The sequence below is a fragment of the Marmota flaviventris genome, chromosome 1, assembly GCF_047511675.1.
Source record: "Marmota flaviventris isolate mMarFla1 chromosome 1, mMarFla1.hap1, whole genome shotgun sequence".
In the NCBI taxonomy this organism is placed as follows: domain Eukaryota; kingdom Metazoa; phylum Chordata; class Mammalia; order Rodentia; family Sciuridae; genus Marmota; species Marmota flaviventris.
The window spans coordinates 32,233,982-32,259,989 of NC_092498.1; the positions used below are offsets into that span (position 1 = coordinate 32,233,982).

The window sequence follows — 26,008 nt, forward strand, 5'->3', positions numbered from 1 at the left end:
TTGCACTTAGTAAAAAGATAACTAAAGAATTGTCCAATTAAATGCTCTATTGTACTCTATACTAATATATTATCTTTCTTTAAAACTTAAGGTAAAGAAGTACAGTAAAACTTCAAGGGTAAAAACTAAAATAATGGAATGAGGATGTAAATTCTAAACCAGAAAAGGAAACAAAACAGAACAAAACAAAATTTAATCTAGTGTCAAACTGTATTTATATGTGCATGCAAACACATTTCTATTCCCCAAACTACGTGTAGGGGAATAGAAATCAAAAAGTAAGATGGTAGAAATATAATCCAAATAAATGCAAGGAACTAAACTTTTGAGCTAAATTTTTTGAGCTAGATTTTCGGATGTTTTGAAAAAAATTTGAAAACTTCCTGCTGCTTAAAAACATAAAAGGACACGGAAATATTTTAATTAATTAAAAATGAATAAAGATTCACCAGATGCTAAAGAAAGTTAAGCCATATCAATGCAAGACAAAATAGATTTTAAGGCAAAAACATTATCAGGAATACAGAAAGTTGGTAATGACTAAAAAGGTAAATCATTAAGATTTTAAACTTGTAAACCATCTACTAAATTAGCCTTAAAATTAAAGGAAAAATATAGTACACTGTTAACATGTTTGATTTTTACAACTTTATAGCTTAATAAGTCATACTGTAAAATTAAAGAATGTATTTTTCCAAAGCAACACAAGAAACATTTTGATCACATTTTATACCATTAACCATGTCTCAATAGTATCAGAAAATTGGTATTATTCTTTTTTTTTTTTTTTTTTCAGGTAATGTATTTTATAGTCACACTTAACCTGACAAAAATTCTAGAATTCTACAGTAAGTGTTTTTAACGTGCAATGTTGGATATGGTATAATTTACATTAGGAAAAAGACGATGATATTCATTATTACTGTTTCTATTCAATATTGTATTAGAAGAGTTAACTGAAGAAAGATAAAAATTAAGCATTAGAAAGAAAGAAAACTCAAGAGTCCATACGATACAATTATCTACATAGAAAAACCCAAAGAATATATGGAAAATTTACTAGAAGTAATAAAGATTTTAAGGTAGCTGATTACAAGATGAATGTACAAACATTAGTTGTAATGCTTTAATGAAGTTGTTAAAAATTAATTGCATGGGCTGGATATGTACTCAGTGGAAGATCACTTATCTTTCATACACAGGGCTCTGGGTTCAGTCCCCAGCACTAGTAAATAAAGTCAACAAGAAAAATTATTGCATATTTATATGCCAACAATATGGAGTTATGGTGTCTACAATATATTTTTATATAGTTCAGGAAAAGAGAATAACTCTTTGCGTATATAGAGAGGGAGAGAGATGGAACTGACATAGGAAAACCCATTGCCAAAGGGTTTTAGGTGTTTATTTAACTGCCTACTTTGCTATAACTTTAAAATTTTTCAAAATTAAAAGTTGGAAAGTTAACAGCACTAAACACTGTATTGTTTAGGGATGCATATATACATGATAAAAGCAATATAATAAAGTATAACACAAAATTAAAGACAGTGGAGTTCTTTTGACAAAGCCAGGAATTAAGACAGGTAGTGAACTACACAGGCAGGTCATTGTATTGGTAATGCTGTGTTTTGTATCGTGGATTCATGAGTATTTGCTTTTTACTTTACTTTGCAACTTTATATATCAGATATTAAAATAGTAAAGGAAAGGAAGAAAGAGATTGAGTTGAATTAATCAAAGTATGCAAAAGAAGGAAAAACAACACACTTCTCTGAAGAGAATTTATTTGAAAGATAGGGGATGGGATAGAACAAAGAGTGATATTGTTTGGTTTAGTTTGCCAGATTTATTCCATCAAGGAAATGCTTTTCATATGCCAAATCTTAACCTTTCATTAACTTAATGGTCCCAAGATTTTTTGGGGGAAATGAAGCTTTAAGAGAATCAACAAGAATCTTAAAAGTCAATTGATAAAAGTAAACTTTATTTCATAGAGAAAATAAATTTAAATATTATTTGATTAAATTAATGAAAACATTTCAACCTTATTTTTAGAAACAGAATTTACTTCTTATTGACCACCCCTACTCCCACCCTCCCAGGATGTCTAACTCTGAAAGGATTTCCATTCTTTGTATGGACTGCCTGATAACAAGAAGTTGTAGTCTCCAAATTTTAATTTTGTTATACAAATGGATATTTATCTCCTGTTTTCAAAGTAAAACCTCTCATAACTTAGAGTCATGTACATCTATTCCTGTTCAATCAGGGCCCATTACTAATATGTCATTGGGAATGGACTGAAATGTTGCTTTAGCCACAAACTACAATCTGAACAAAATGCAAGATGATTCCTCACCTAGTGCTACATGTTCTTCATAGGTTGAAAAGAGGCTTTGTTCCACACAGTCATTCAGGGATTTCTGCTATTGGAATTTCTAATACCTGGTATTCTCTGGAGCATTCAGCCTCCTCAGTCTCTGAAGTCAGGTGAGCTAGTTCCAAAGTACACTAGAAAATGGTAAAAAATTCCAATAGCAGCAATCCCTGAATGACTTGTGTGGAACAAAGCCTTTTGCCAGCCCATCTAAAATACATGGCACTAAATGAGGAATTACCTTCTGTTTTGGGAAATTCAGCCTGGAAGTGACCCACATCACATCGGGCCTTATTGCATTAGCCAAAACTAATCATGGCCTTGACTAACTGGCTGGGTTTTAGGCAATGTAGGAAAGCAGTCTGTTTCTGCTACAGATAGTAATACTAGTACTTAATTAGATTCATAGCAGGTTTGGCAGAAAGATAATTTATATAGGTATGTTCATGCATCTACTTGTTTTTAGCTCAAGTTTTGTCTTATCCACATCTTAGATGTTGAAAATTGCACATAAACAACTGGTGTCATTTTTTTGTTTTGTTTTGTTTGTTTGGTGCTGGGGATTGAATCTAGGACCTTGCCCTTATTAAAGCATGTGCTGTACCACTGAGCTATGCCTTCAACCCCTACTTTTTTGGTGTGTTATGTACTTTTTGTTGTTGTTGTTGTTTATTTGTTTTGTCCTTTCAAGTTGAACATATAGATAACCGAGAATTGGTATATAAAAATAGATCAACAAAAGCAGCTAAAGGGAACATTATTTACACAAGTTTAACCTATACAACAAACTTCTCTGTTGTCTCCTTTTTTAAATGGCAGCATGAAAACATTCCTTTTGAAGACAAGATTGCATCAGTTAAAGTGGTAAGTTTCTATACTAGTAAGCTAAGTGTATAATGTTGAAGCCATATTCATTGGTCAGTTTATTTGTAGATCAACTAGTGCTTTATACATACTAAATAGATTTAAGTGTATTCTTGAGAGTTGATACAGTAATTGGAATAAATGTTTTATGTAAGTTGTTTCATGTAATAAACATTTATTATTTATCTCTCAAATTTTTATCCAGGAGAAAATAACCTTGTATGATAATTTGAAATGAATATGTATACAGGATTAATGTCAAGAAAAGAATATATATATATATATATATATTTTTTTTTTTTTTTGCGGGGCTGGGGATTGAATCCAGGGCCTTGTGCATGTGAGGCAGACACTCTACCAACTGAGCTACATCCCCAGGCCGAGAATATATGTAAATGTCCTTCACCTATGGAACTTGTAGGTCATTATAGTTCTCTGCATGCAAATACAGGTGGGATAGGATAGCAGGAAACAAAAAGTGGAGAAGTAGGAATGTACAGAGCAAAGAATTAAAAACAGTTTTCCTCCTTGAAGAAGAGATGTTTTAACATAGTCCTCTAGGATAAGTAGGATTGGTCAAACTCAGTGGAAGAGTCCACGAACATTAAAAACAGTACGTGTAGAAGTAGCAGTGTATGGGAAAACTCTAGAGACAAAGGAGCATGTGGAGCACTCAAGGAGCTGAAAGAGAACTGAAAAGGTACTTAGCATGTTAGTCAGCTTATGGTCACTATGACATAATACCTGGGGAAAATAACAATAAAGGAAAGATTTATTTTGGTTCAGGTTTCAGAGATTTCAGTTCATTGTTAGCTGGAGACCACACCTTTAGTACCCGGCCAGCATATTAGATCCAAACTATAACAGAGCAAGGAAAAGGAAGCAAGAGAAAAGTCAAACGGGACAGGTAGAGGCCACATTCTCTACCTTCTTAGCAATTTTAAAGAATTTTGGGTTTTATTCTGAGGCCAATTAAAAGTCCTTGAATATTTAAATAAGAATGTGGCAAGATCAGATTTAAATTTCTTGAAGATTTCTCTGGTATAAGTGTAGAGACTGGAAGAGAACGAAAGTGCATATGAGGAGACTTGCTTGAGATTCTTGCAAGTTTGAGATAGATAGGAGATGAAGATGTTTTAGACTGGGTGTTTTTAAGTATTCTTTAAGAGAATGTTGTCAGTGTTTATTTTCAATGGTGGAAATATTAGTATTTTGTACTTTTTTTTATTTCTAACATTTCTCTTTTAGGATTTTCTGTGGCATCCAGAAGTTAATGGTTCTATGAAACAGTGTATCAAAGTGTGGACTGAGGTCTGTATTTGCAAATATAGGCTTTTTTTTTTTTGGGTGAGCAACCAAATTTTTTAAAAAACTCACGAGCAACCATGTTTTTCTTCCCTTTACTCACTCTCCTGTACTTCTCCCACCTTCTTGAGAGCAATTAAGCTGTACCAGACTGATGCTAACACTTCACTGAAAACAAACAGCAAGTGTAGCTCCTATGTCTTTGCCCTGTTATCACCATTACAATCCTAAGGCAGATGATGCTTATACCAGATTTTCTAGACTGAAATTTTTCTTTTACTGAGATAACTCAGCTAATTGAAATCTGAGTTATCTTTTTTCTGCACAATACATGTTTTCTAATACATGAGCATTTTTCTATACTGTCCTTCAAACTCATGTCCAGGTACTTAAGAAAACTTTTTTAGTTGTGTAGACTTTATTCCCTTTTAAAGGGAAGACCCAGCAGATAAGACTAGTATATTTTAGCTCATAATTTTTGAAGATAAATTAGATACAAGGGCAAATATGCTGTTAACCTCAGAAAAATCCCTAAATTCTCATAAATCCTCTTTACAATCTCCGTGGTAGTCTCCATAAAGTTTCAGATCAGTCTTTTGACTATACCTGTATTTTTTCCTAGAGACATTTGCATTTGGTATGGATAAACAATATTCAGTTTTGTTGACCTTATTTTTCTTACTTGTTTGCAACAGTTTTTTTCTTTTGGTCTGGTTTGGGGTTTTTTGTTTTGATTTATGTTTGGTTTTGGTGTTCTTTTTATGTACTTTATTTTGGGAAGAGTTGATAAGCAATGAAGTAGACAGATACTAGATTATTAGTTATTCTAAATACTTTAAGTTATTTTTAGTGAAATAAGGACACTGGAACAAATCTTTTGAAGGTAGTAGAGAACATTGAAAGTTTTAAACAGAATGGAGAGAGATAGTTGAAAAGTGGGAGGAACTTAAGGTAAATTGTGGAGAAAATAGCTCAACCATTAAGATGGATTTGAGAAGTCTTGGTTCAAGTGATGCTTGAAGTTGTTTGAATGGAATAATTTGAAAAGGTAAAGAATTTAGAAATTTAAGAGAAGAGTTTGTGGTGAGTGGAATTATAAAAAGCTTCTGAGAAGTATAGTAGAAGGGGTAGAAAGAAAAACAAAAGAGAAGTAACTGTGATATTACATGTAGGAGGGGGAGGGAATAAAATGTAGATAGTAGTGTGTCCTTAGAAACTAGATAAGATAGAAAGAAGATCCAGGATTTGGCAATCCAGAGTTTGTTAATGAGCTCTAATTGCAGTTTAAATGGATGGTGAAGTACAACTCAAAACATAATAAATTGAGGTGATGCTTGAGAAAGAAAGAAATTGGAATACTAAGGACAGAATACTCTTTCAGGTAATCTGTGGGTGAGGCATGTGATGAAGAAGACTAAGAATAGACAGCATTAAAGGAAACAGTTTTGAGGATAAATATGATTGAACTTTTAGGTTAAGAGAAGGAAGGAGAGTGGAAGAGGGAGACAAAATTGACATTTTGAAAGTTATCATGGACCATAGCCCTAGAAATGAAAAGAGAAGTATTTAAACACCATAAGGAATGAGCTGTTGGGAACAGGGACACATTTCTTTCCTCTCTTGTCAGGTAGATGAAGTCATAAGAGTGGAGGCAAGAAGGCAAGAGCTCATGTATTAGATGAATTGTTTCTTTGTAAAGTTTGAGAATTAGACTTTATGCTGGGGAATAGGACCAACAAAACGTGTTTGAGGAATTTAAGACTTGGGATTCTTCCTGAAGAATGAGAAAGGGAACTACCCAGGGATGAGGATGAAGTTTTTTTTTTTTTCCTTCGTTAGTGAAAAATTAATGAAATCTCATTTTAATGAGAAATTTTTTTTTTATCAAATTCTGTAATGGTATAAAATGAAGCAAGCTAGACTGGAAATGGGCCTATTTCTGAAGACAAATGATTCATTTTGTTATTCTTTATTTTCTTAGAGTACTATACTGAACATTTATTATCTTGATAATGGGAAGGTAACAACTGTCATTTTAATTTTTTATATGGGGCAGATAAAAAATCTTTTTAAGTTTCTTGCTTATTTTAAATTGTTTCTTGTACACATTATTATAATATTGGGTTGTTCATGTGGTGAAAAGTACATAAATTCAAAAGTTGAAAAGTGAACTTTTGACTGTTCCTAGTAGGCACTAGCAATAACCTTACAGATCAGTAATAACTGAGTCTGTATCCTTGTTTTATAGGTTTTATATCTTTGTGCCTATTTCATAGGGTGGTAAGAATCTATATTAAAATGAGATAATTTAAGGGAAAATAGTAAACTACTAAATATTATATAATCGTGATGCTATATATATTACTATATGTACATATATTATTATAGCATAACTGCATATTGTAAATAATACACTCTTAGTGTATTATTCTAGAGATTTCTCCTTTTTGTCTGCATGGAACCTTTAATAATGATCAGTTTATTTATTAAATACATGTTAGATTCAGCTTCCCCAAAAGATTACGTTTCCTTAGGGCACTGATCTTGTATTTTATTTAACACTTATACTGTGTACCCTGTAGGCTTCCACGAATACCTTTTAATTGGTTGATATAATTGACTAAAGCTTTACTCTAAGCAATTTACCCAGAATTCAGAATAATATTAGGTCATGTTAGATTTCAATAGTGTTTTTTTTTTCTAAGAACAACAAAAGAATTAACAAGTGTTTTGCCATTCTGTATAACCACACAGCCTTGTAAGAGTTTAGGCATCATATATATCTTTGTTATAACAAGAATTCAGAGAAGAAGTCTAGAAACTTAAAATGCATTTAGGAGGAAGAAGAACTTAAATTTTGAGGAAAAAGGTATTCGGTCTCTGTACTGGTGTAGAATAATTACAATGGTTTTTCTTCCTTTAGGATTCTGTTGCAAAGCCCCATGTGATTGTAGCAGGAGCTGCCACAGTAAGTACTTATCTGTTATTCTACGTGATGATTTTTGTTTCAGACTTAAGGTCATGCTAAGAAAAAGTTAATTCTTGATTGTATTTATATTTAATTTCTTATTTGTATTATAGTAGATTAATTTTAATAGAAAATCTGAGCAAATGGTAAACTAGTGTTAAATCTCAGTATTATTTTATAGCTATAGTTTTATTCCTCTGAAGTGTTATATTTGAACGTCTAATTTTGCAACAGCTTTTTGTAACTATTTTCATGAAATAATTTTACCAAATTTTATTCTAATATTAAATAAAATGGAAATTTACAATAGGTAAATTATATACTTTAAACTTTCTGTGACAAATACTGAAAAAATGCTAATTTTTACTTCTTAGTGGTCCATCAAGATTCACAATGGTAGCAATGAAGCACTTTCTCAATATAAAATGAACATTACCTCCATAGCACCGCTTTTAGAAAAATTGGCAAAGACTAGTGATGTTTATTGGGTCTTACAAGGTAAGAGATCAGTAATGAAAAAATGTCATTTTGTATATATTTTAAGGCATGTGCTTTATTATCTCCTGCTTCAAGAAGCAAAATTATTGCTTTATGAGAATAAACTTTGAAATAAGGTTTGCAAGATTAGAATAATCTTTAATTATTTGCTTTGTTTTTTTTTTAATTTAAGGAACAGATTAATAAAATATAATAAATAAATAATAAATAAATAAAAAATATTCTCCAAGAACCTCAATAGGCAGAATGGCTATAGAATGTAATAAAGAGATAAATCCAAAACAAGTAAGTTGGTTGCCTCTGATTCTTTAATATTTTACAAAATATATTTATTGTGATTGCAAAATGCATAAAAAACTATTAATAAATCTGTTTTATAACATTACAGTCATTGGAAATAAATCATTTTCAAATTGACAAGTAAATTTAAATTCACACCATCTACTTTATATTTGGTAATGAAATTCTTAAAGAGAAAGTAGTTATTAGGTCAGCTCATTTCAGGAATTTATTGAATGTCCATTACTTAATGCCTAACACAATATGAGATGCCTTGGATATTTTAACGACTGAAGTTGTTTGTCAGAAATTCTTATGATTACTTTCTAGTTGAATGTCAAGGTGAAAAGAACAAGAAAGGGCAATGATATTGTTCCACAGTTCCTATTTATTCATAGATTCATAGCATTTCTCTTACTAAAATGAAAAAAAAATTATTTATAATAAATGACAAGAAAATAGACAGACCTGAGTCCTCAATATTACTTTTGAATTATGTGAACAAAGTTTAGGTGAAAAGAGAAAAAAATTAACTGCTATTCTTTATTAGGCAATCTTTTATAATCAAGTTTTAATTTATTACCAATATAAAAAAATTTAAACTCTTTAAGACATACTAGAACACAAAAATGGTTCCTCAAAGCTGTGTATATGGAAAAAGGAGTAAACATTCTTTAAATATGAGGGAGCTAATGACTGACTCAAAAATTAAATGTAAGGTAGGGAATTTATTGCAAACCTTGGTCAGCTTTATGTAAAAAATCATTATTTGGTGCCTGTTATCAACTGAAGTTTAAGAACAAAATATAATGTATGATCCACTAACTTGCATGATCACAATTTCTACTGGTAGGGATTTTATAAATTTGTTTTTAAAAATGTGTTTCATGTACAGATCCAGTTTATGAAGATCTATTAAGTGAAAATAGAAAAATGATCACTAATGAGAAGATAGATGCCTACAATGAAGCTGCAGTCAGTATTTTGAATAGTAGCACCAGAAATTCTAAGTCAAATGTTAAGATGTTCAGTGTTTCCAAATTAATTGCTCAAGAAACCATCATGGAGTCTTTGGATGGCTTACATCTTCCTGAATCAAGCAGAGAAACTGTAAGAATTCTTATATTTTTCTGTAATGGAGACTATAACATCGGTTGGTTATAGTCTCACAACATGATTATACATATTTTATTACAGTCTTAATCACTCATAGTTATTCTAGCTAAAGATATATCTGGAAATAATTTTGCTTTGACTCATCTTGCTGAACACATAAGTGAGAATTTTAGTATAAGAGAAAAAGAAATTAGGGAAGGAAGGAAATGAAACTTCATTTATTGAGTGCTAATCACTGTTAATATATCTTCTAAGGAGGATATAAGTTTGTAGCTCACTACTGCCCTATTTTCTCACTGTAACCCTTAAGCTTATAAGATTAAACTTCGGGGAAGAGCACAGTTTTTAATATAGAAAATAATTCTTTATTTTTTTTATAGCTGTTATACTTTAAGCATTATTCAAGGTATAGAGTTGACAGTGAACAAATTCAGGCTAACCAATAGAAAGGGACTTATATTAAATGTGAAAATAAACCTGCACATAATTATAAATTTTCATACGTAGTAGAACAGATTATTTAACAGTTGTGTTTTTGTGTTTGTTTTTTCTAATAAAGTAATGGTGCTTAAGCTTTTTGAGGGTCATATAAGCCCTTTGGGTATCTGGTAAAAAAAAAAAAAAACAGTGGTTCTATTTATCTCCTGCAAAAAATACATGTTTGCAAATACATATAATTCTCCATACTTTAAAGGATGTTGTGGGAGCTGGGGATGTGGCTCAAGAGGTAGCGCGCTCGCCTGGCATGCATGCGGCCCGGGTTCGATCCTCAGCACCACATACAAACAAAGATGTTGTGTCCGCCGAAAACTAAAAATAAATACTAAAATATTCTCTCTCTCTCTCTCTCTCTCTCTCTCTTAAAAAAAAAAAAGGATGTTGTGGACTCCTTCAAAAATGTTTTAAGAAATTTGTTATGGAATTTGTAGGCTCGGACCTACAACAGTACCAAGCATCGAACTTCCTGAAGTCCCAGGGCTAAAATGATGAGATTTTTCTGAACACTTGATTGAGTATTTGAATGGCTAAGCTTAATTAAATAATTGATCTCAAAGAGTTTCACAGATGTCTAAACTATAAAAGTTTTCATAAAACTAGAGTTTGAGTCTTCAAATAGAACCTCATCAGCTTACCTAGAAATTTTTATTATAATCATACCATGTTGAAGATTCCACATTTTATTTAACGTTAGAAATCTTAAAACTGCAGAGTCCTAAATGTCCATAAACTATTACTAAAATACTAAGAATTAATAATTTGCTAAGAATTAATTTTGTGATGGCAGTTATTTTACATTTTTTTTTAACCTCAAAAGACTGGAATGCTAAAATATTTTGGTATGTTCTGTTTTGAAAGTCTGCCAATTAAAATTCTTTGGTCCTTGACTCATCATTATTTTTTTAACCAAAGGTTATGATCAATTGGCAGCCATGAAATCCATCTTTTTCTCAAAGGATAGTGCCATATCAAAAGTGTATTTCAAGTAATAAAGACGGGTATCGTTTCCTATAAATTGCTTCCTGCGTCACATTATAAACTGAATTTTTTGTCATGGATCATAGCCTAGAAGTTTGAAGCACCCTGAGCTACTCATTGCAGATTGGTGGAATACCATTATTTGCATGAGTTTTTATGGAAATGGTTACAAAATATACAGTCCATTTTGGTTTCAGTGTTGAAAACTCAGCAATATTCATAGGAGAAAAATCAAATGTGAAATACATCACTGACAAGATAATAACCAAATAACTTGATTTGTTCACAGAGTGCAATGATTCTTATGAACGTGTACTGCAATAAGATTTTGAAGCCTGTAGATGGTTCCTGTTGTCAACCCCAGCCTCCTCTTACTCTCATACAGAAACTAGCTGCTTGTTTTTTCACCTTATCTATTATTGGATATTTAATTTTTTATGTAATTCATCGTAATGCTCATCGAAAGAATAAGCCATGTACTGATTTGGAAAGTGGTGAGGAAAAGAAAAATATTATTAATAACCCTGCATCTCCATTAGAAATACTTTTACAATCTTTCTGCAAACTTGGCCTGATTATGGCTTACTTCTACATGTGTGACCGTGCAAATCTTTTTATGAAGGAAAACAAGTTTTATACCCATTCGTCTTTCTTTATTCCAATTATCTACATCTTGGTTTTGGGAGTATTTTACAATGAAAATACTAAAGAGGTAAGAATCGTTCTCTTTTTAGTTTCTACTGTCCATCTTATCTCATTCCAAAATTTAGGTTAAAGAAGTAATATTACTTATTATGCCAGAATATACAAATATGTATACAGATGAGGATAAAGGAATTTTGTACTTCTACTTAGTGGATTTTTTCTTAGAAAAATAATTTATTTTATTGATACATTATAATTACACATAAGAGTGGAATGCTTTGTAACATATTTATACATGCATATAAGATAATTTGATCTATTTTATTCTTCAACATCTCCCCTTTCCATCTTTTGTTCCTTTCCCCACTTAGTGGATTTTTAACTTAATTTTTTTGAAATAGTTTGGAGAAAGTTCAAAGGGTTGAGTGAAGATTGTTGAAAAGTTGGAAAAGTATGACCTGTGCAAAAGAAGTCATGACTTAGTGTTATTTTGCCTACTTGGGGATGGAGAAAAGTAGAAGCACTTCTGATTTTATAATGGTCTTTAAGCCCCATCTAAGGCTTAACTAGAATCTACTATTTTATTTTCTTTTATTTAAAAAATTGTATTAACAAATGCTTGTGTGTGTGTGTTTGTACGCACGTGCACGCGCATGTGTGTGGGTATGCATATACATATACACACACAAATTAGAATTTACATGATGATGTGGCCACTACTCCTAATATGCTTAATTTTCTAATTTAGAATTGCTGTCATTCCTCAGAATAATGAGTTACTTAAATTAATTCTAACTTAAAAAAAATAACTCTCAAATGAGGATGATTAATCGAGTGTTCATCTCCAATGAGAGTATATAGTAAAATAAATTATAATAATAGAGCTGTCAGTAAAATGTAAGAGAACTGTAAAATCTTTTTTTAATCTCTGAAATTCTAAAATTTGATAAATTGTTGAATGCCATTTTTAGATTTATAAATACATCTGTCATAGTTTAAAGATCACCTAATAAGAATGTAAAGATCAACTTAAGAAACATTCAGAATCTTTTTAGTTTATAGTTTTTTTAACTTCAAAATAATTTATTAGATCTTTTTAAATAATAATTTGTAGCCATCTCCATCACTCACATAATCAAGAGTCTTTTGACAAAAGCATTAGCTTTATATACTATAAGAAAACTATTAACATAGTTGATATATATTGTTCAAATAATTACTTCCTGGTAGATTTTAAAACAGATTTTGATTCCTTTCTACAGACTAAAGTATTAAATAGAGAACAAACAGATGAGTGGAAGGGCTGGATGCAACTTGTGATTTTGATTTATCACATCTCTGGAGCAAGTACTGTGAGTATTTTAAATTTTAAGTTCAGAAAATATAGGAAATAATGTCAGTTTAACAATTTTTTCAGGGATACAGGTTTTTTGTTTGTTTGTTTCTCTCTACAGGTTAGAGACCCTTTTTAGTTCTCAATCTTTCTCATTCTCCTACTCTGAGAATCTATTAGTTTAAAAGCAAAATGAATTTAAAAAGAAAAGCAATACTTTACTTGATTTGTATTAACTTGGCCTTAACATAATAGGAACAGCTGATATCTCAGGGTATTATTTGATGTCATCTTATTGAATAGCCAATGCAAGGTTTTCAAGAAACTTTGTAGATGACCAACTATTAAGAATAGGCAGGTAACTATCAAAGTAAACAAATTAGTTTATATTTTACTCTTCACTATAGTTTGTGAAGTTTACCAATTAGTTTTACATTTTTAAAGTTTAAGAAGCTTAGAACTGTCAGGCTGAGTTCATGGCTCAGTGGTAGAGAGCTTATCTAGCATGCGTGAGGCACTAGATTTGATCCCAGCCCACGTAAAAAAACAAAGTAAACAAAATAAAGCTATTGTGTCCAAAACAAAAAAGCACAAAACTCTCTTTCTTCAGTTTAGAGAATCCAGATACACATGGACTGAGATTGTAGACTATATTGGGTATACCATACTTCCTGAGCATTTCCTCCTTGGTACTGTGGAGGATCCTTCTATACTTAAGCAAACTCCTTTTGATGTTCCTAGGTGTCTTAAAAGACAGTATTTTCATGATCTGTGGCTACCTTAGATATGGTAGGACTAGATAAAGATGTGTTCATTCTGGGTTGTAACATTCCAGCTAACTTACAGATAAAACATGCTTTTGCAGGTGAGCCTAACAACCTGTATTCACACAGCTGTTAGAGTAAAGAAATTATTGTATTGCTGTATTTGCTTATATAAAGCACATAATCTGCTTGAATCAAATGTATGAAATATGATATGTCAAGAGCTTTGTAATGTTTTGAACAACTAATAATAAAAATAAATAAATAAAGCACATATCTATAAACAGTATTTGAATCAATGATAAATTAAGATAAGAAGAGAAAGTGCTCAAAACAGAGTAATTTGAAAATTTAATAGCAGCCAATTAAGAAGGTAACTAATATTATCACTGGGGTATTTTCAGATGACTTTAAAAATTTGAAAACAATATTATACTTCATTTTCTCTATTATTTCCAAAAACTGTTGGTGATTTTATGGATGTTTTGTTTGGAGGGTAGAAGGCAAAGGAATGAAATGTAATTTTTACTGGTTATGATATATATATTTGTGGGAGCAGTGAAAATTCTGTCATTACTGCAGCTGAAAGGGGATGGTGGATTTAAGTAACTCTGGTTGAGCCAGGAAAGTAAAAGAGATCCAAAACAAAGAAAAATGGAGATGGTAAGATTTAGTTTGTAAACCTAGTTGAGAATTAATTGGATAAATCCTTAGGTTCTCTAAGAAAGATGTAGGGATGAATATTGAATCCTAGAAATATCTGACATATGAATGAAGACTGAATTAATTTGGGGAAAAAAAGTGTTTTGTTTGAAAATGCCATTTAGAGACATAATTAATTGCTGACATATTAAAAGGTGATACTACTATTAAAAAAAATTAGGTAGAAAGAATTAATGGCAGATTAACTTCCTCGATTCAGTGATTCTAGAAAGGATTTAAATCATAAAAGAATGAAGGCAATTTGGGTTTTCTTATAATCATTTACCAGCCTAACATTCTAATATATCTTCTTAAGCTACATCCCAATACATTCTAATATATAATTAAAAAAAAAAAAAAACCTGTTCTAGAAGGATATACTTTTCTTTAACAGATCATTTATAATGATTAATCAATATATCCTTGTTGTATTAGATAAGATTTTGTGGTTAAAATTACCTATTTCTGGGCTGGGGATGTGGCTCAAGTGGTAGCGCGCTTGCCTGGCATGCGTGCGGCCCGGGTTCGATCCTCAGCACCACATACAAACAAAGATGTTATGTCCCTGAAAACTAAAAATAAATATTAAAATTGTCTCTCTCTCTCTCAAAAAAAAAAAAAATTACCTATTCCTACATTAGCAAAACATTGTTAATATAGATGTTTTTGGGACCTGATTCTTAGATCGTTGAGACATTAACCTCACTAAAAACTTTTTAACTGCCATGATTATTTTTATTACCTAATCTAATATTTTGAGTACAGGCACTGGGGTTGTAGCTCAGTGATAGAGCACTTGCCTCGCTGGTATGAAGCCCTGGGTTCCATCCTCAGAACCACATAAAAATAAATAAATAAAATATTGTGTCCATCTACAATTTAAATAAATAAATAAATAAATGGAATATTTTGAGTAAAATATGCCAAACTTTTAGTTATACTGTTTTTATGCTAAAAGAGAAAAACTGTCAAAATTCAACAGAATTATTAAAATAACCCAGATGGTCTGGCACATTGTACTTGTTAGTACAAACATGCTTTAAAAATGTAATATGTAGCCAGGTGCAGTGGCACATGCTCATAATCCCAGTGGCTTGGGAGGATGAGGCAAAAGGATCACAAGTTCAAAGCCAAGGTACTAAGCAACTCAGTAAGACCCTGTCTCTAAGTAAAATACAAGATAGGGCTGGGGGGCTAGAGTTGTGGCTCAGTGGTAGAGCACTTGCCTAGCACGAGGGAGGCACTGGGTCTGATTCTCAGCACTGCATATAAATAAATAAAGGTCCATTGACAACTACAAAAATTAAAATAAATAAATAAATAAATAAATAAGATAGTGCTGGGGATATGGCTTGGTGGTTGAGTGCCCCTAAGTTCAATCCCTGCTATTCACCCCCTCCCCCAAAAAGTGTATCATGGCATAGTCACACATGCCTGTAATCCCAGTGACTCAGGAAACTGAGGCAGGAAGAGCACAAGTTCAAGGCCAGCCTCAGCAATTTAATGAAACCCTGTCTCAAAATAAAAAAGGAAAAAGGGTTTTTAGGGGTATAGGTCAATGGTAGAGTTCCTCTCCTGTGTTCAATCCCTAGTACCCCCCGACACGAATAAATATATTTGTGTATAAATATGTATGTATGTATGTATGCATGTGTGGACAAGAGATGATTTTGTGTTCCATTGTGCCTTTGTGTGTGTGTGTGTGTGGTGGTGGTGGTGGTGGTGGTGGTGGTGGTGGTGGTAGTGGTTTTTCCTTTCAAAGTTTCAGAAGGAGACCTGAATGAAAGTTTGTGAGGAAAAATTGGGGACACTAGTAAAACAATAGAACCAGAAGTCAGCTTAATTATTAAATCTAATGAAGTTAAAATTCCATATATATATTTTAATACTAAAATTTTGTTAAAAGAAACACTGAACTCATGAAAGACTTAGGAGTCCAGAAAAACAGTTGGGATTAAAAGATGCTGAAGAGCTATGACAACTAAATACAAATGATCCTTGATTTAAGAGTCCTAGATTAAAAAGCAGTTTTTAATCATATAGGATATTACTAAAATAATCAGAATTTAAGTAGAGCTTGTGTAGTAGATAAAATTATATTCATATAAATTTCTTGGATATGATCACTATAATGTGGTCATGTAAGAAACTATCCTTTCTTCCTAGGAGATAACATGGTGAAATATTTAGGAGTGCTGCTACATATTCTATAACATAATTTTAATTTTTTCACCATGCTATATAGATGTTCATTGTACTGGTCTGAGAACTTTTCTGTTAGCATAAGTATCTTAAAGAGTTATGAAAAAGCCAGGCACAGTGGCGCATGCCTACAATCCCAGTAACTTGGGAGGCTGAGGCAGGAAGATAGAGAGTTCAAAGCCAGCCTCAGCCTCAGTAACAGGAAGGTGCTAAGCAAGTCAGTGAGACCCTATCTCTAAGTAAAATACAAAACAGGGCTAGAGATGTAACTCAGTGGTTGAGTGCCCCAAAGTTCAATCTCTGGTACCCAAAAAGAAAAAAAAAGGAAAAATATTTCATGAAGTTTATAATAGGCCAACATTGGTAAGAATTTAGAAAATTGTTGTGATAGTATTTAATTCAGTTTAAGTTAGTTGTATTTACTGTTTTAGTATAATAATCAAGCCCAACTTTGCAGTCTCAGCCGCAGTATTAAAGCAGCTTGAAAACATGTTATAAGAAGAGTGGTTGGAGTCATTGGGGATAGTTAACATAGGTTTGACATTTGTTTTCAAGTACTTGTAGAGCCATCAGATGTGATTTAACCCAAGAAAATGGCTCCAGAGCTAGATTCTCCATTGTGGTAGCTCTGCCATATTGACCACTTGAAGTACAAGTAGTAAAAATTAAGATGTGCTATACACTTGAAATACATCACAGATTAAATATGATTATTTATAATAAATTCATACTAAGGTCAAAAACTTTATATAAAAAAGGAATGCAAAATATCTCCTTGCATGTTGAAATGATAATATTTTTAATATTTTGAGCTATTCTGCAGATTAGAAGTCTCAAAGTCATATAGCTAAAAAGTGACAGAACTAGACTTTGGATCTACACCTGTCTGATTCCAAAATCTACATTGTTGTAATTCCTGCTATGATCCTTAACTATTGAGAATAATCTTGTCATTGATCTAATACCAAATTAAAATGCTATTTTATTATCTTCATTAAATGTACTTGTTATGATGATACAAGGTATAGTTTATTCCATCTTATATTTTATCTATTTTTGTCAACAGTTTTTGCCTGTGTACATGCACATTCGAGTTCTGGTTGCTGCATATCTGTTTCAGACAGGGTATGGACATTTTTCATATTTTTGGATAAAAGGAGACTTTGGAATCCATAGAGTATGTCAGGTAAGAATGTATTCTCTTTTTTTTTTTTTTTAACTTAACATGCTTTTGTAGGGATAGAAGGAAAATATAATTTAGAGAGTATTTATGAATATATAATAAAAGCACTGATCCACAAGGAACAACATTTTTAATTTAGTTTTGTAGAGATATGCACAGTTACCTGGAATTACTATTATATTCTGTTTTTTCTCTCTGAGGATTTCTGTTTTCTACCTCATGCTAAGTAGTTTCTAACCATTATTTTTATTTATCCTCTGTTGCAACTCTTAGTTATCTTCATGTTTATAAATGAGGAAACTGAGGTTCAGAGAGATTAAATAATCAAAGTCACATAGTAAGTGGAAGAGCACTATTTAAATCTACTCAAATTTTGTCCTTTGAGTAACTTCAAACAGGTATCTGAAAGACTGTTATAAAGGCCCCAGGGACATTTTTTCTCTTGAGTAATATTACTTCATAGTTAAAACAATACTGAATTTTAATTCCAAATTGGGTAAATTAACATCATTTGTGTGCAAGAGACAGGCACGCTTTTCTCGAGGTCATCTAATCACTGCTTACCTATAGCCCTATGAAGGAGGGTCACAGTTTTTCCCCCTACATTTAACAAGGTGGCACTTGTAGCCAGACAACTCAGGCTAGGACTTTGCTAGGATGTAGTTAATATAAGGATTATAAGGATGCATCAGCTCTTTACAGTGATTGTTAAAAAAAAAAAAAAATTAGTAAAATGTACTGTCATTTGAGTCTTAATACTCTGTCAGAGAAAATCTGTCTTTGCTTTTCACATATCTTGAAATGTAAACCATTTTCTTCTCCTTTTTAATAGGTCTTATTTCGTCTCAATTTCCTGGTAGTGGTGTTATGTATAGTAATGGATCGGCCTTATCAATTCTATTACTTTGTTCCCTTGGTCACTGTGTGGTTCATGGTCATATATGTTACTTTAGCACTGTGGCCACAGATTATCCAAAAGAGAGCAAACGGTAAGTATACTTTCTTATTAATTTCTTTCAGTGTGTTAAATTTCTCTTTAGTCACTAAAAGCTATTATTTTTATTAAGAGAAGTAGACAGTTTATATGTAGTTCTCATATTTTGAAATTAAAAAAAAAATTGTTTCTAAAATGTAAGTCACTCACTGTAGAATATAATATAATGTAATATAACACTCCAGAATACTAATTTACATTTATGTTTGGTGTGTGTTTGTTTTTTAAATTTAAATTTTTTAAAACAATTTCACATGTTAATTGAAACAGTTTTCATACTGCCTTATAAAGAGCCAGAGTAAAAGTAGCTGTAATAGAAAAGGGAAAGCCAAATATGGCTTCAGGCCCCTTATATCTTGTTTCAATATTAGCACCTTTTATATTTCTTAAATATATTGAGATTTTGAGTAAACATTCACTTGTAGATTTTTTTTGTCAAAGTTTAAAAGCATTAGCATACTTTATCATCTAGACAACCATTTAAGCAGTTATTATCTACCTGTTTTATATATAAGTAACTAAAGTGTTCAAAGGGTTGTTATTTTCACATTTACCATACCCTGTTATTGATCATTTTCAAAGTAAGGCCAAGGTCATTTATATAGTGCTTTTTTCTCTCAAGATTATATCTTTAAAATGAAATCTTCCCCTTTTTGGAAAAATAACGAAATTTTTATTTTTACAAATGTTTCTAACTTTCAAACAAATGTTGTGTATCAAAAATATTTTTCCATTGGTGTTCATTATAATAACGAATAATTTTCAAGAAAGAGGTCCATCCTCTGTAAATGTTAGTGTCTTTGTGCAGTTTCTATTGTGTAATTTCTGTATTACAAACCTAACATATTAATTACAAACCTAGCATATTAATCAGCTAAACAATCAATATACCCAAACTTTGAACACATAACTTAAAATCTGCATGTTAAAATATGTTTTATGATTAAATCCTAGTCCATTAGAGAGGTTAAACTCTCTTCTTGAAACTTCAGTGTTATAAGCAATATTACCTAAGTTATATTCAGCATGAGTTTTTAATAGTACATTGAGCATATCATTCTATATTTTGTTGTATCTTTTGATAATGGACAGGTATAATTGAACCCAGATGTAATTTCTAAATATATTTATAGTACATGAACAGCAGGTACATAGGGTGTCAGTTATATGTTGTAGCCTCATTCATCACAAGAATCCTCTGCCTTTTTTTCTTTTACTGTAATTTATACTATGTAGTTATATTTTGCATATCCCTATAAGCAGCCTTAAATTATTTTAAGAACTATTCAGGGTATAAATATGTTAAATTAAGAATATTTAATATGCTTTCTAATATAAATTTCTATTTCTTAGTAAACTAAATATTTTCTCTCTTAGGAAATTGTTTCTGGCATTTTGGCTTATTGTTGAAACTAGGCTTTTTGCTGTTATGCATATGTTTTTTGGCATATTCTCAGGTTGGTACAGTCTTTTCAGTTTATATTTTATAATTTATTTTAAAGTTCAAGTCTATTAAAGTATGTGAGAAGAATCAGAGCTTTTTTTTAGCTTCATTTTTTAATGACTGTAATAAAAGTGTCACTCTGTAGTTGACTACTCAGTATAGTTCTTTTGAGACCTATCTACTTTTGTTACCACTGTTTTTGTTGTAAGAGCAATTTAAAGCTCTTCCTCTGGCAATTGTTCAAGATCCATTTTACTTGACTTTGATCAATCAAACGTTTATTGAATGCCTCTTATAAGACACTACTCTAAGTGGAAATCAAAATTCTCTTGACAGAATTTGTAACTTAGTTTGTGCATTATTCATTGCATCAAACTGTAACTTGATTTTTCTGTAACTGCACGAAGTAAAATTTTGGCAGTTAGTAAAACCAACTTAGGCGAAGAGGGATTTGTATTTGTGTCATATGTTTAATTTATTAAAATTTTTGGTCATCTTCCCATCTCTGACCTTATATCCCCCTATTCTGATGGTTGGGATTTTTCTGTTATTTTGTCAGGGTGACAGTCTAACTAACTCCTGATTAAATCTACCCCACAGGCATGCTATTTGGGCAGCATGATATTTATAACAAAATATTTTAATTTGAATGCCTATAGTTTTGACATATTCTACAGTTTACTCACATCTCCAACACTGTTTTATACCTGATTGTGTCAGGTGTAAATACACTGTAGATACATTGTGTATATGTGTGATTCTGCAAGGATGTTTTGGGGAGAGATTTGGGGTAGGAAAGGGAGGATTTTGTACTTACTTTCATACTGGAAAGTACTTAAAACATTTCTATTCTGTGACATCCAGGGTTTTTTATAGGAGATAAAGTAATAAGAAAACAACTGGGCTGGGGTTGTGGCTCAGTGGTAGAGCACTCACCTAGCACGTGTAAGGTGCTGGGTTCGATCCTCAGCACCACATAAAAATAAAATAAATAAAACAAAGGTAGTGTGTCTAACTACAACTAAAAAGCAAAATATTAAAAAAAAAGAAAAGAAAGCAACAGGCAAATGCATAAAAAAATAGGCAACAGGAATGACTACATGACATTAATTCATTAATATTCCCAATACTCTGTGAGCATTTCTAAGGGAAATAAAAGAAAGCTGATTCAGTAGAAGATATTAAAAGGTTTCCTCAGCTTTAGGTCAGTGTTGACCATTGGATAACAAAAAAGCACATAGTCTAGTGTAGCCCACTATCTTTTTTAAAATGAATGCTCAATAAATACTTGTTTGTTGATCACATAATAAAAGTTTAGATTATAAATATATCAAATATATTGTCAGATATGCTACACATGTGATCTATGAGATACATATATCTGTATTTAATATAGATATATATAACATAGCTATATTTCAGTGTATTTCAGGTTGCAACTCTGTAAAAATTATCCTTAATTTTCTGAGCTGTAGATTTTAATAGAACCTATTTTTAATGTGCTATATGCATTTCTTAATTCTGTGCTTAAGTGAAGATTATTGCATTTTGTTATAAAGTAATAAAGTTCTTCTGACCTAAGGATCCATCATTACCTAAAATACAATATTATTTTCATTTATTTCCTTGTTTTTTAATAACTTTTTTAAAGCCATATGCTGTGGCATTAGGGATAAAAATGGAGCTTTCCTTAATAAAGTTTGTCATCATTCCTTACCCTAGAAATTGAGGGTTTTGTTCTCTTTTTTAAAAGACTTCATTAATGTGCAGGAATGTACCCAAGACTTCTGCCTCTTCATTCCCAGATTTTCCAGCTGTCAGATTACTAAGAGGGTACCATTCACTAACTTGACCAAAGTAAAAGTATAAACTGTTTCAAAGGCTAGTAATGGCATTTGGGTAAGGTGACTAATTCAGAGCACTCTTTTAACTCCAGTAGTTAATTATAGATTACTAAGGACATTTAGAGGAAGAAAAACTATATTTTAACGTTAACAATCATTCTTTGGAATAGTATTAACATATTAGTGGAATTATTTTGTATTTTTCTGGTAGATTAGTAAATATTAATTGTTTTGTATATTAGACTAAAAATTTGAAAAAAATAATTTCCTAATTACTAGAGTTTTTTAAATTTTTGCAGTGTCAGTAGCTTTATGTGAAATCCAAATCAGTTGAAAAAGCTTTAAGTCATTTTATTAGCCATGGGTAAATTTATTTTAAAATGAATTTCAAATGAAGTCATATTTTCATATGAAATGAATAGAATTTAAAAATTGTGAATGAACCCTTATTGATCCTAACTTTAGAAAACTAAATTTTACAATAGGCTTACAAAGCAAGTATTGACATATATCATCTTAGCTTAATATTTTTTTGGATTCTTTTCTTAGGGTGCATTTGAGAAGATCTTTTCTCTTTGGCCATTGTCCAAGTGTTTTGAACTGAAAGGGAATGTATATGAATGGTGGTTCAGATGGCGGTTAGACCGTTATGTATGTATTTACTTTATGATATTTTGCCTTTTCAAATTATACTGTTACAAAATGATTTGGAGATTTTCTGTCTAGTTTTGACTAATTTTAGAATAAAGAAACATTGATTTAGTAAGGCAAAGCAGTCCAAACCCACCCATGCGTGGGTGTATTTATTAGCAGGAAAATGTAAAAATGTTGTCTATGAAGTAAGTGACTTTTGTCTGAGTTATAATTTTAACTTATAGGTGATTCACATATTTATATACACACAAACATACATTTACTAAGTTTCAGTGCATGTCCTAGGTGTTAGTGTGATGAAGTATATATTAAAGATTAAGAAGATGTACTACTGGGCTTCTAAGCCTTAATAATGTAGTTTAAAATCCACTATAACTAGTTATAGTGGGATACTAAACTATGTGATATGGGTTTTATGGTAGATATATGCAAAGAAGAAAAGCAGTGAGTTGAATGAACTTAAGTTCCATGAACTTAATTTTGAAAGATGGTTAAGATTTAACAGGCTGAGAAAATATAGAACATCTAGTACAGCACTGGAAAATACTAAACAATAAATATTATTTCATTCCTCTTTTCTTTCCATCTTTTGACTCTTTTTTCTTTTTTTTGTCCCTTTTTTAAATTGATTTTAAAAAAATGACAACGGAATGCATTACAATTCTTATTACACATATATACCACAATTTTTCATTTCTCTATTTGTATATATAGTATTTTGACACCCAACTCGTATCTTCATACGCGTACTTTGGGTAATAATGTCTATCACATTCCACCATCCTTGCTAATCCCCTGCCCCCGAGATTGAGACAGGAGGATTGCAGGTTCAAAGCCAGCCTCAACAACAATTTCTTTTTTCTTTCAACAAGTGTTTTCTTACTATCTATTCTGTGACATTCCTGGTTTTCAGTACCTATGCTCTTTCCGATGTACTTCACTGCATTTCCAAACTGCATAAATAAAAAAAAATCTTTGCTAAAGTCTCATGGGAGTACTCTACATGATATACCTACCTTAGTCTTTTTGGGTTACCTTAACATCATACCATAGACTGGGTGGCTCATAAACAATTTAAAAATTTGTTTCTCTTGGGAAGTCCAAGATAAGGTGCTGGCAGATTTGGTGTCTGGTGAGGGCCTACTTTCTGTAGACTGCTCTCTTCTAGCTGTGTCCTCACATGATGGAAAAGGCAAAAGGGCCCTATAAGGCATTAATCCCATTCATAAAGGCTCCATCTTCATGACCTTTTCTTTTCTCAAAGGGGCTCCTCCTCCAAAACTATCACATTGTGGATTATGTTTCAACATTTGAATTTGGGAAGGGGGACACAAATATTTGTTCTGTAGTAATAATTCACATTGTCTTTGTGTATGTATGTATGTATGTCTTTTTTAAGACTACATACATACACAAAAAAGTTCATGTTCTTTCTGCTCCAACATTTTTTTCATTCTTATGTGCATATACTCCTTTTTAAAAGAATGATTTGGTGGTATTGTTTTTTATTTGACTAAAAGGATCAGTAAAAAATGTTTTATCATTGTTGGGTATATTTAAATTTTATCATGTTTCTTTAGAAGAGTTTCTTATTACTTTTAATTTTTTAGGGCTGTAGGTATAGATCAGTAGCTTAGCATGCTGGGCTCAATTCCCAATACCAACAAAATTTAAATAAGTAAATTGCCTTTGTTACAATTGCTAACTTTAGAAAACTAAATTTGATTCTAACTTTAGAAAACTAAATTTTAGTTGGGATTTTGAGTAAACATTGAGTGGGATTGCTGAAAATGAACCAGGTTTATCTCATAGTTTTTTGTTTTGTTTTGTTTTTAATATTTATTTATTTATTTTTATGTGGTGCTGAGGATCAAACCCAGGGCCTCACACCTGCTAGCTGAGCGCTCAACCACTGAGCCACAACCCCAGCCCTTATCTCATAGTTTTGCCAGACATGTTTGCCTGTCTGTTGCTGGTGGTTTCTTAACTATCATCGGCTTTATTTTGTTGTTTAAAGTTTTACTTTTGAAGTTTAGCTTCTTGATAGGAATTCTAAATTTTAAAGCTTTCAACCTACTTACTGTTATTAATATAGTTCTTATTAACCAGATATATTTGCTAGGTTTTGAAAGTATCTATTAAAAACAGATTTTCTCTTTTTCAGGTAGTCTTCCATGGAATGCTGTTTGCTTTTATTTATTTGGCTTTACAGAAGCGTCAAGTACTTTCTGAAGGAAAGGGTGAACCTCTTTTTTCAAACAAAATTTCAAACTTTCTATTGTTTATTTCAGTAGTTTCTTTCTTGGTAAGTTTTAAGATATAATCTTCTCATTTACCAAAATCTTAAGTGGTATAGAAAATGAACTTTAAGATATAGGAACATAATCAGTTATTTTTAATAAGTACATATATACTTTTAAAATTCCATTTTTAACCTTATAGTTTCCAAGTGGCACATAAATTCTATAAAGAATAATTGAGAGTTCAGTGAAATAGGAGTTTCAAAAGTTATATTCAGTTTGGCAAAAAATATATTATAAAGTGTTTGACATGAAGAGCTCATGTTTGATATCACTGTTTTATGATCATTATTTCCAGAAAAACACAAATCTCTTTTCCCCTGTTTTCTTGTGTGCACAATAAAGTTAGAATATTGATGAATACACCTGCAGATAGTTGGAACTGTAATGTTTTAAATGAAGAAAACTATTTTAAAATTGTGAGAATTTCCTGTTTAAGAATTACCTATTTTTGTGAACTTATGGGTACATTTTTTGTTGTAGACCTATTCCATCTGGGCTAGCAGTTGTAAAAACAAAGCAGAGTGCAATGAACTCCACCCATCTGTTTCTGTGGTGCAGGTAATTATCTTGATTTAGGGAAAATTTTACTCCTTAATTTTTTATAACAACATAGTCTTTAGAGATAGAGATTTCAATTCAAATTCCAGAAAATGTAGGGAAGTAACTAAATCTTTTCAAGACCTGCCTTCCTCTGTAATAATAGAGTTATTAAAATCTCTCTCAGAATTGTTGTATTAAACATGTGGAAATCATGTAACTCAGTTTTTGTCACTTAGGAAATGTTAATTCCCAGACTGGGGATATAGCTCAGTTGGTAGAGTGCTTGCTTTGCATGCATAAGGGCCTGGGTTCAATGCCTAGCACCACCAAAAAAAAAAAAGAAAAGTTAATTTCCTTCTCATATAAAAACCTGTCCACAAGAAAATTACACCCTAATAGAGATATGGGTCAGTAAATATTTAACACTTTTTTAATTCATTTAACAATTTTTTTATACTATATGTTAGATATTATACCGGGGATGCGGTGGTTCCCAAATCAGGCATAGTTTTTA

The 26,008-nt window shown here is 31.4% G+C and overlaps 1 protein-coding gene across 1 annotated transcript in view; it reads left to right on the forward strand.

Annotated features, from left to right (window-relative positions):
* The window catches only part of Casd1 (CAS1 domain containing 1), a 42,990-nt gene that overhangs the window by 11,288 nt on the left and 5,694 nt on the right, over positions 1-26,008 (forward strand). The window contains exons 4-16 of the mRNA XM_027955442.2: positions 3,200-3,244; positions 4,493-4,555; positions 7,473-7,517; positions 7,892-8,015; positions 9,190-9,404; positions 11,176-11,598; positions 12,794-12,883; positions 17,599-17,718; positions 18,548-18,704; positions 20,087-20,166; positions 22,547-22,648; positions 24,816-24,956; positions 25,435-25,512. Coding sequence (XP_027811243.1) covers positions 3,200-3,244; positions 4,493-4,555; positions 7,473-7,517; positions 7,892-8,015; positions 9,190-9,404; positions 11,176-11,598; positions 12,794-12,883; positions 17,599-17,718; positions 18,548-18,704; positions 20,087-20,166; positions 22,547-22,648; positions 24,816-24,956; positions 25,435-25,512 — 1,683 coding nt within the window. The remainder of the gene's footprint in view (positions 1-3,199; positions 3,245-4,492; positions 4,556-7,472; positions 7,518-7,891; positions 8,016-9,189; positions 9,405-11,175; positions 11,599-12,793; positions 12,884-17,598; positions 17,719-18,547; positions 18,705-20,086; positions 20,167-22,546; positions 22,649-24,815; positions 24,957-25,434; positions 25,513-26,008) is intronic.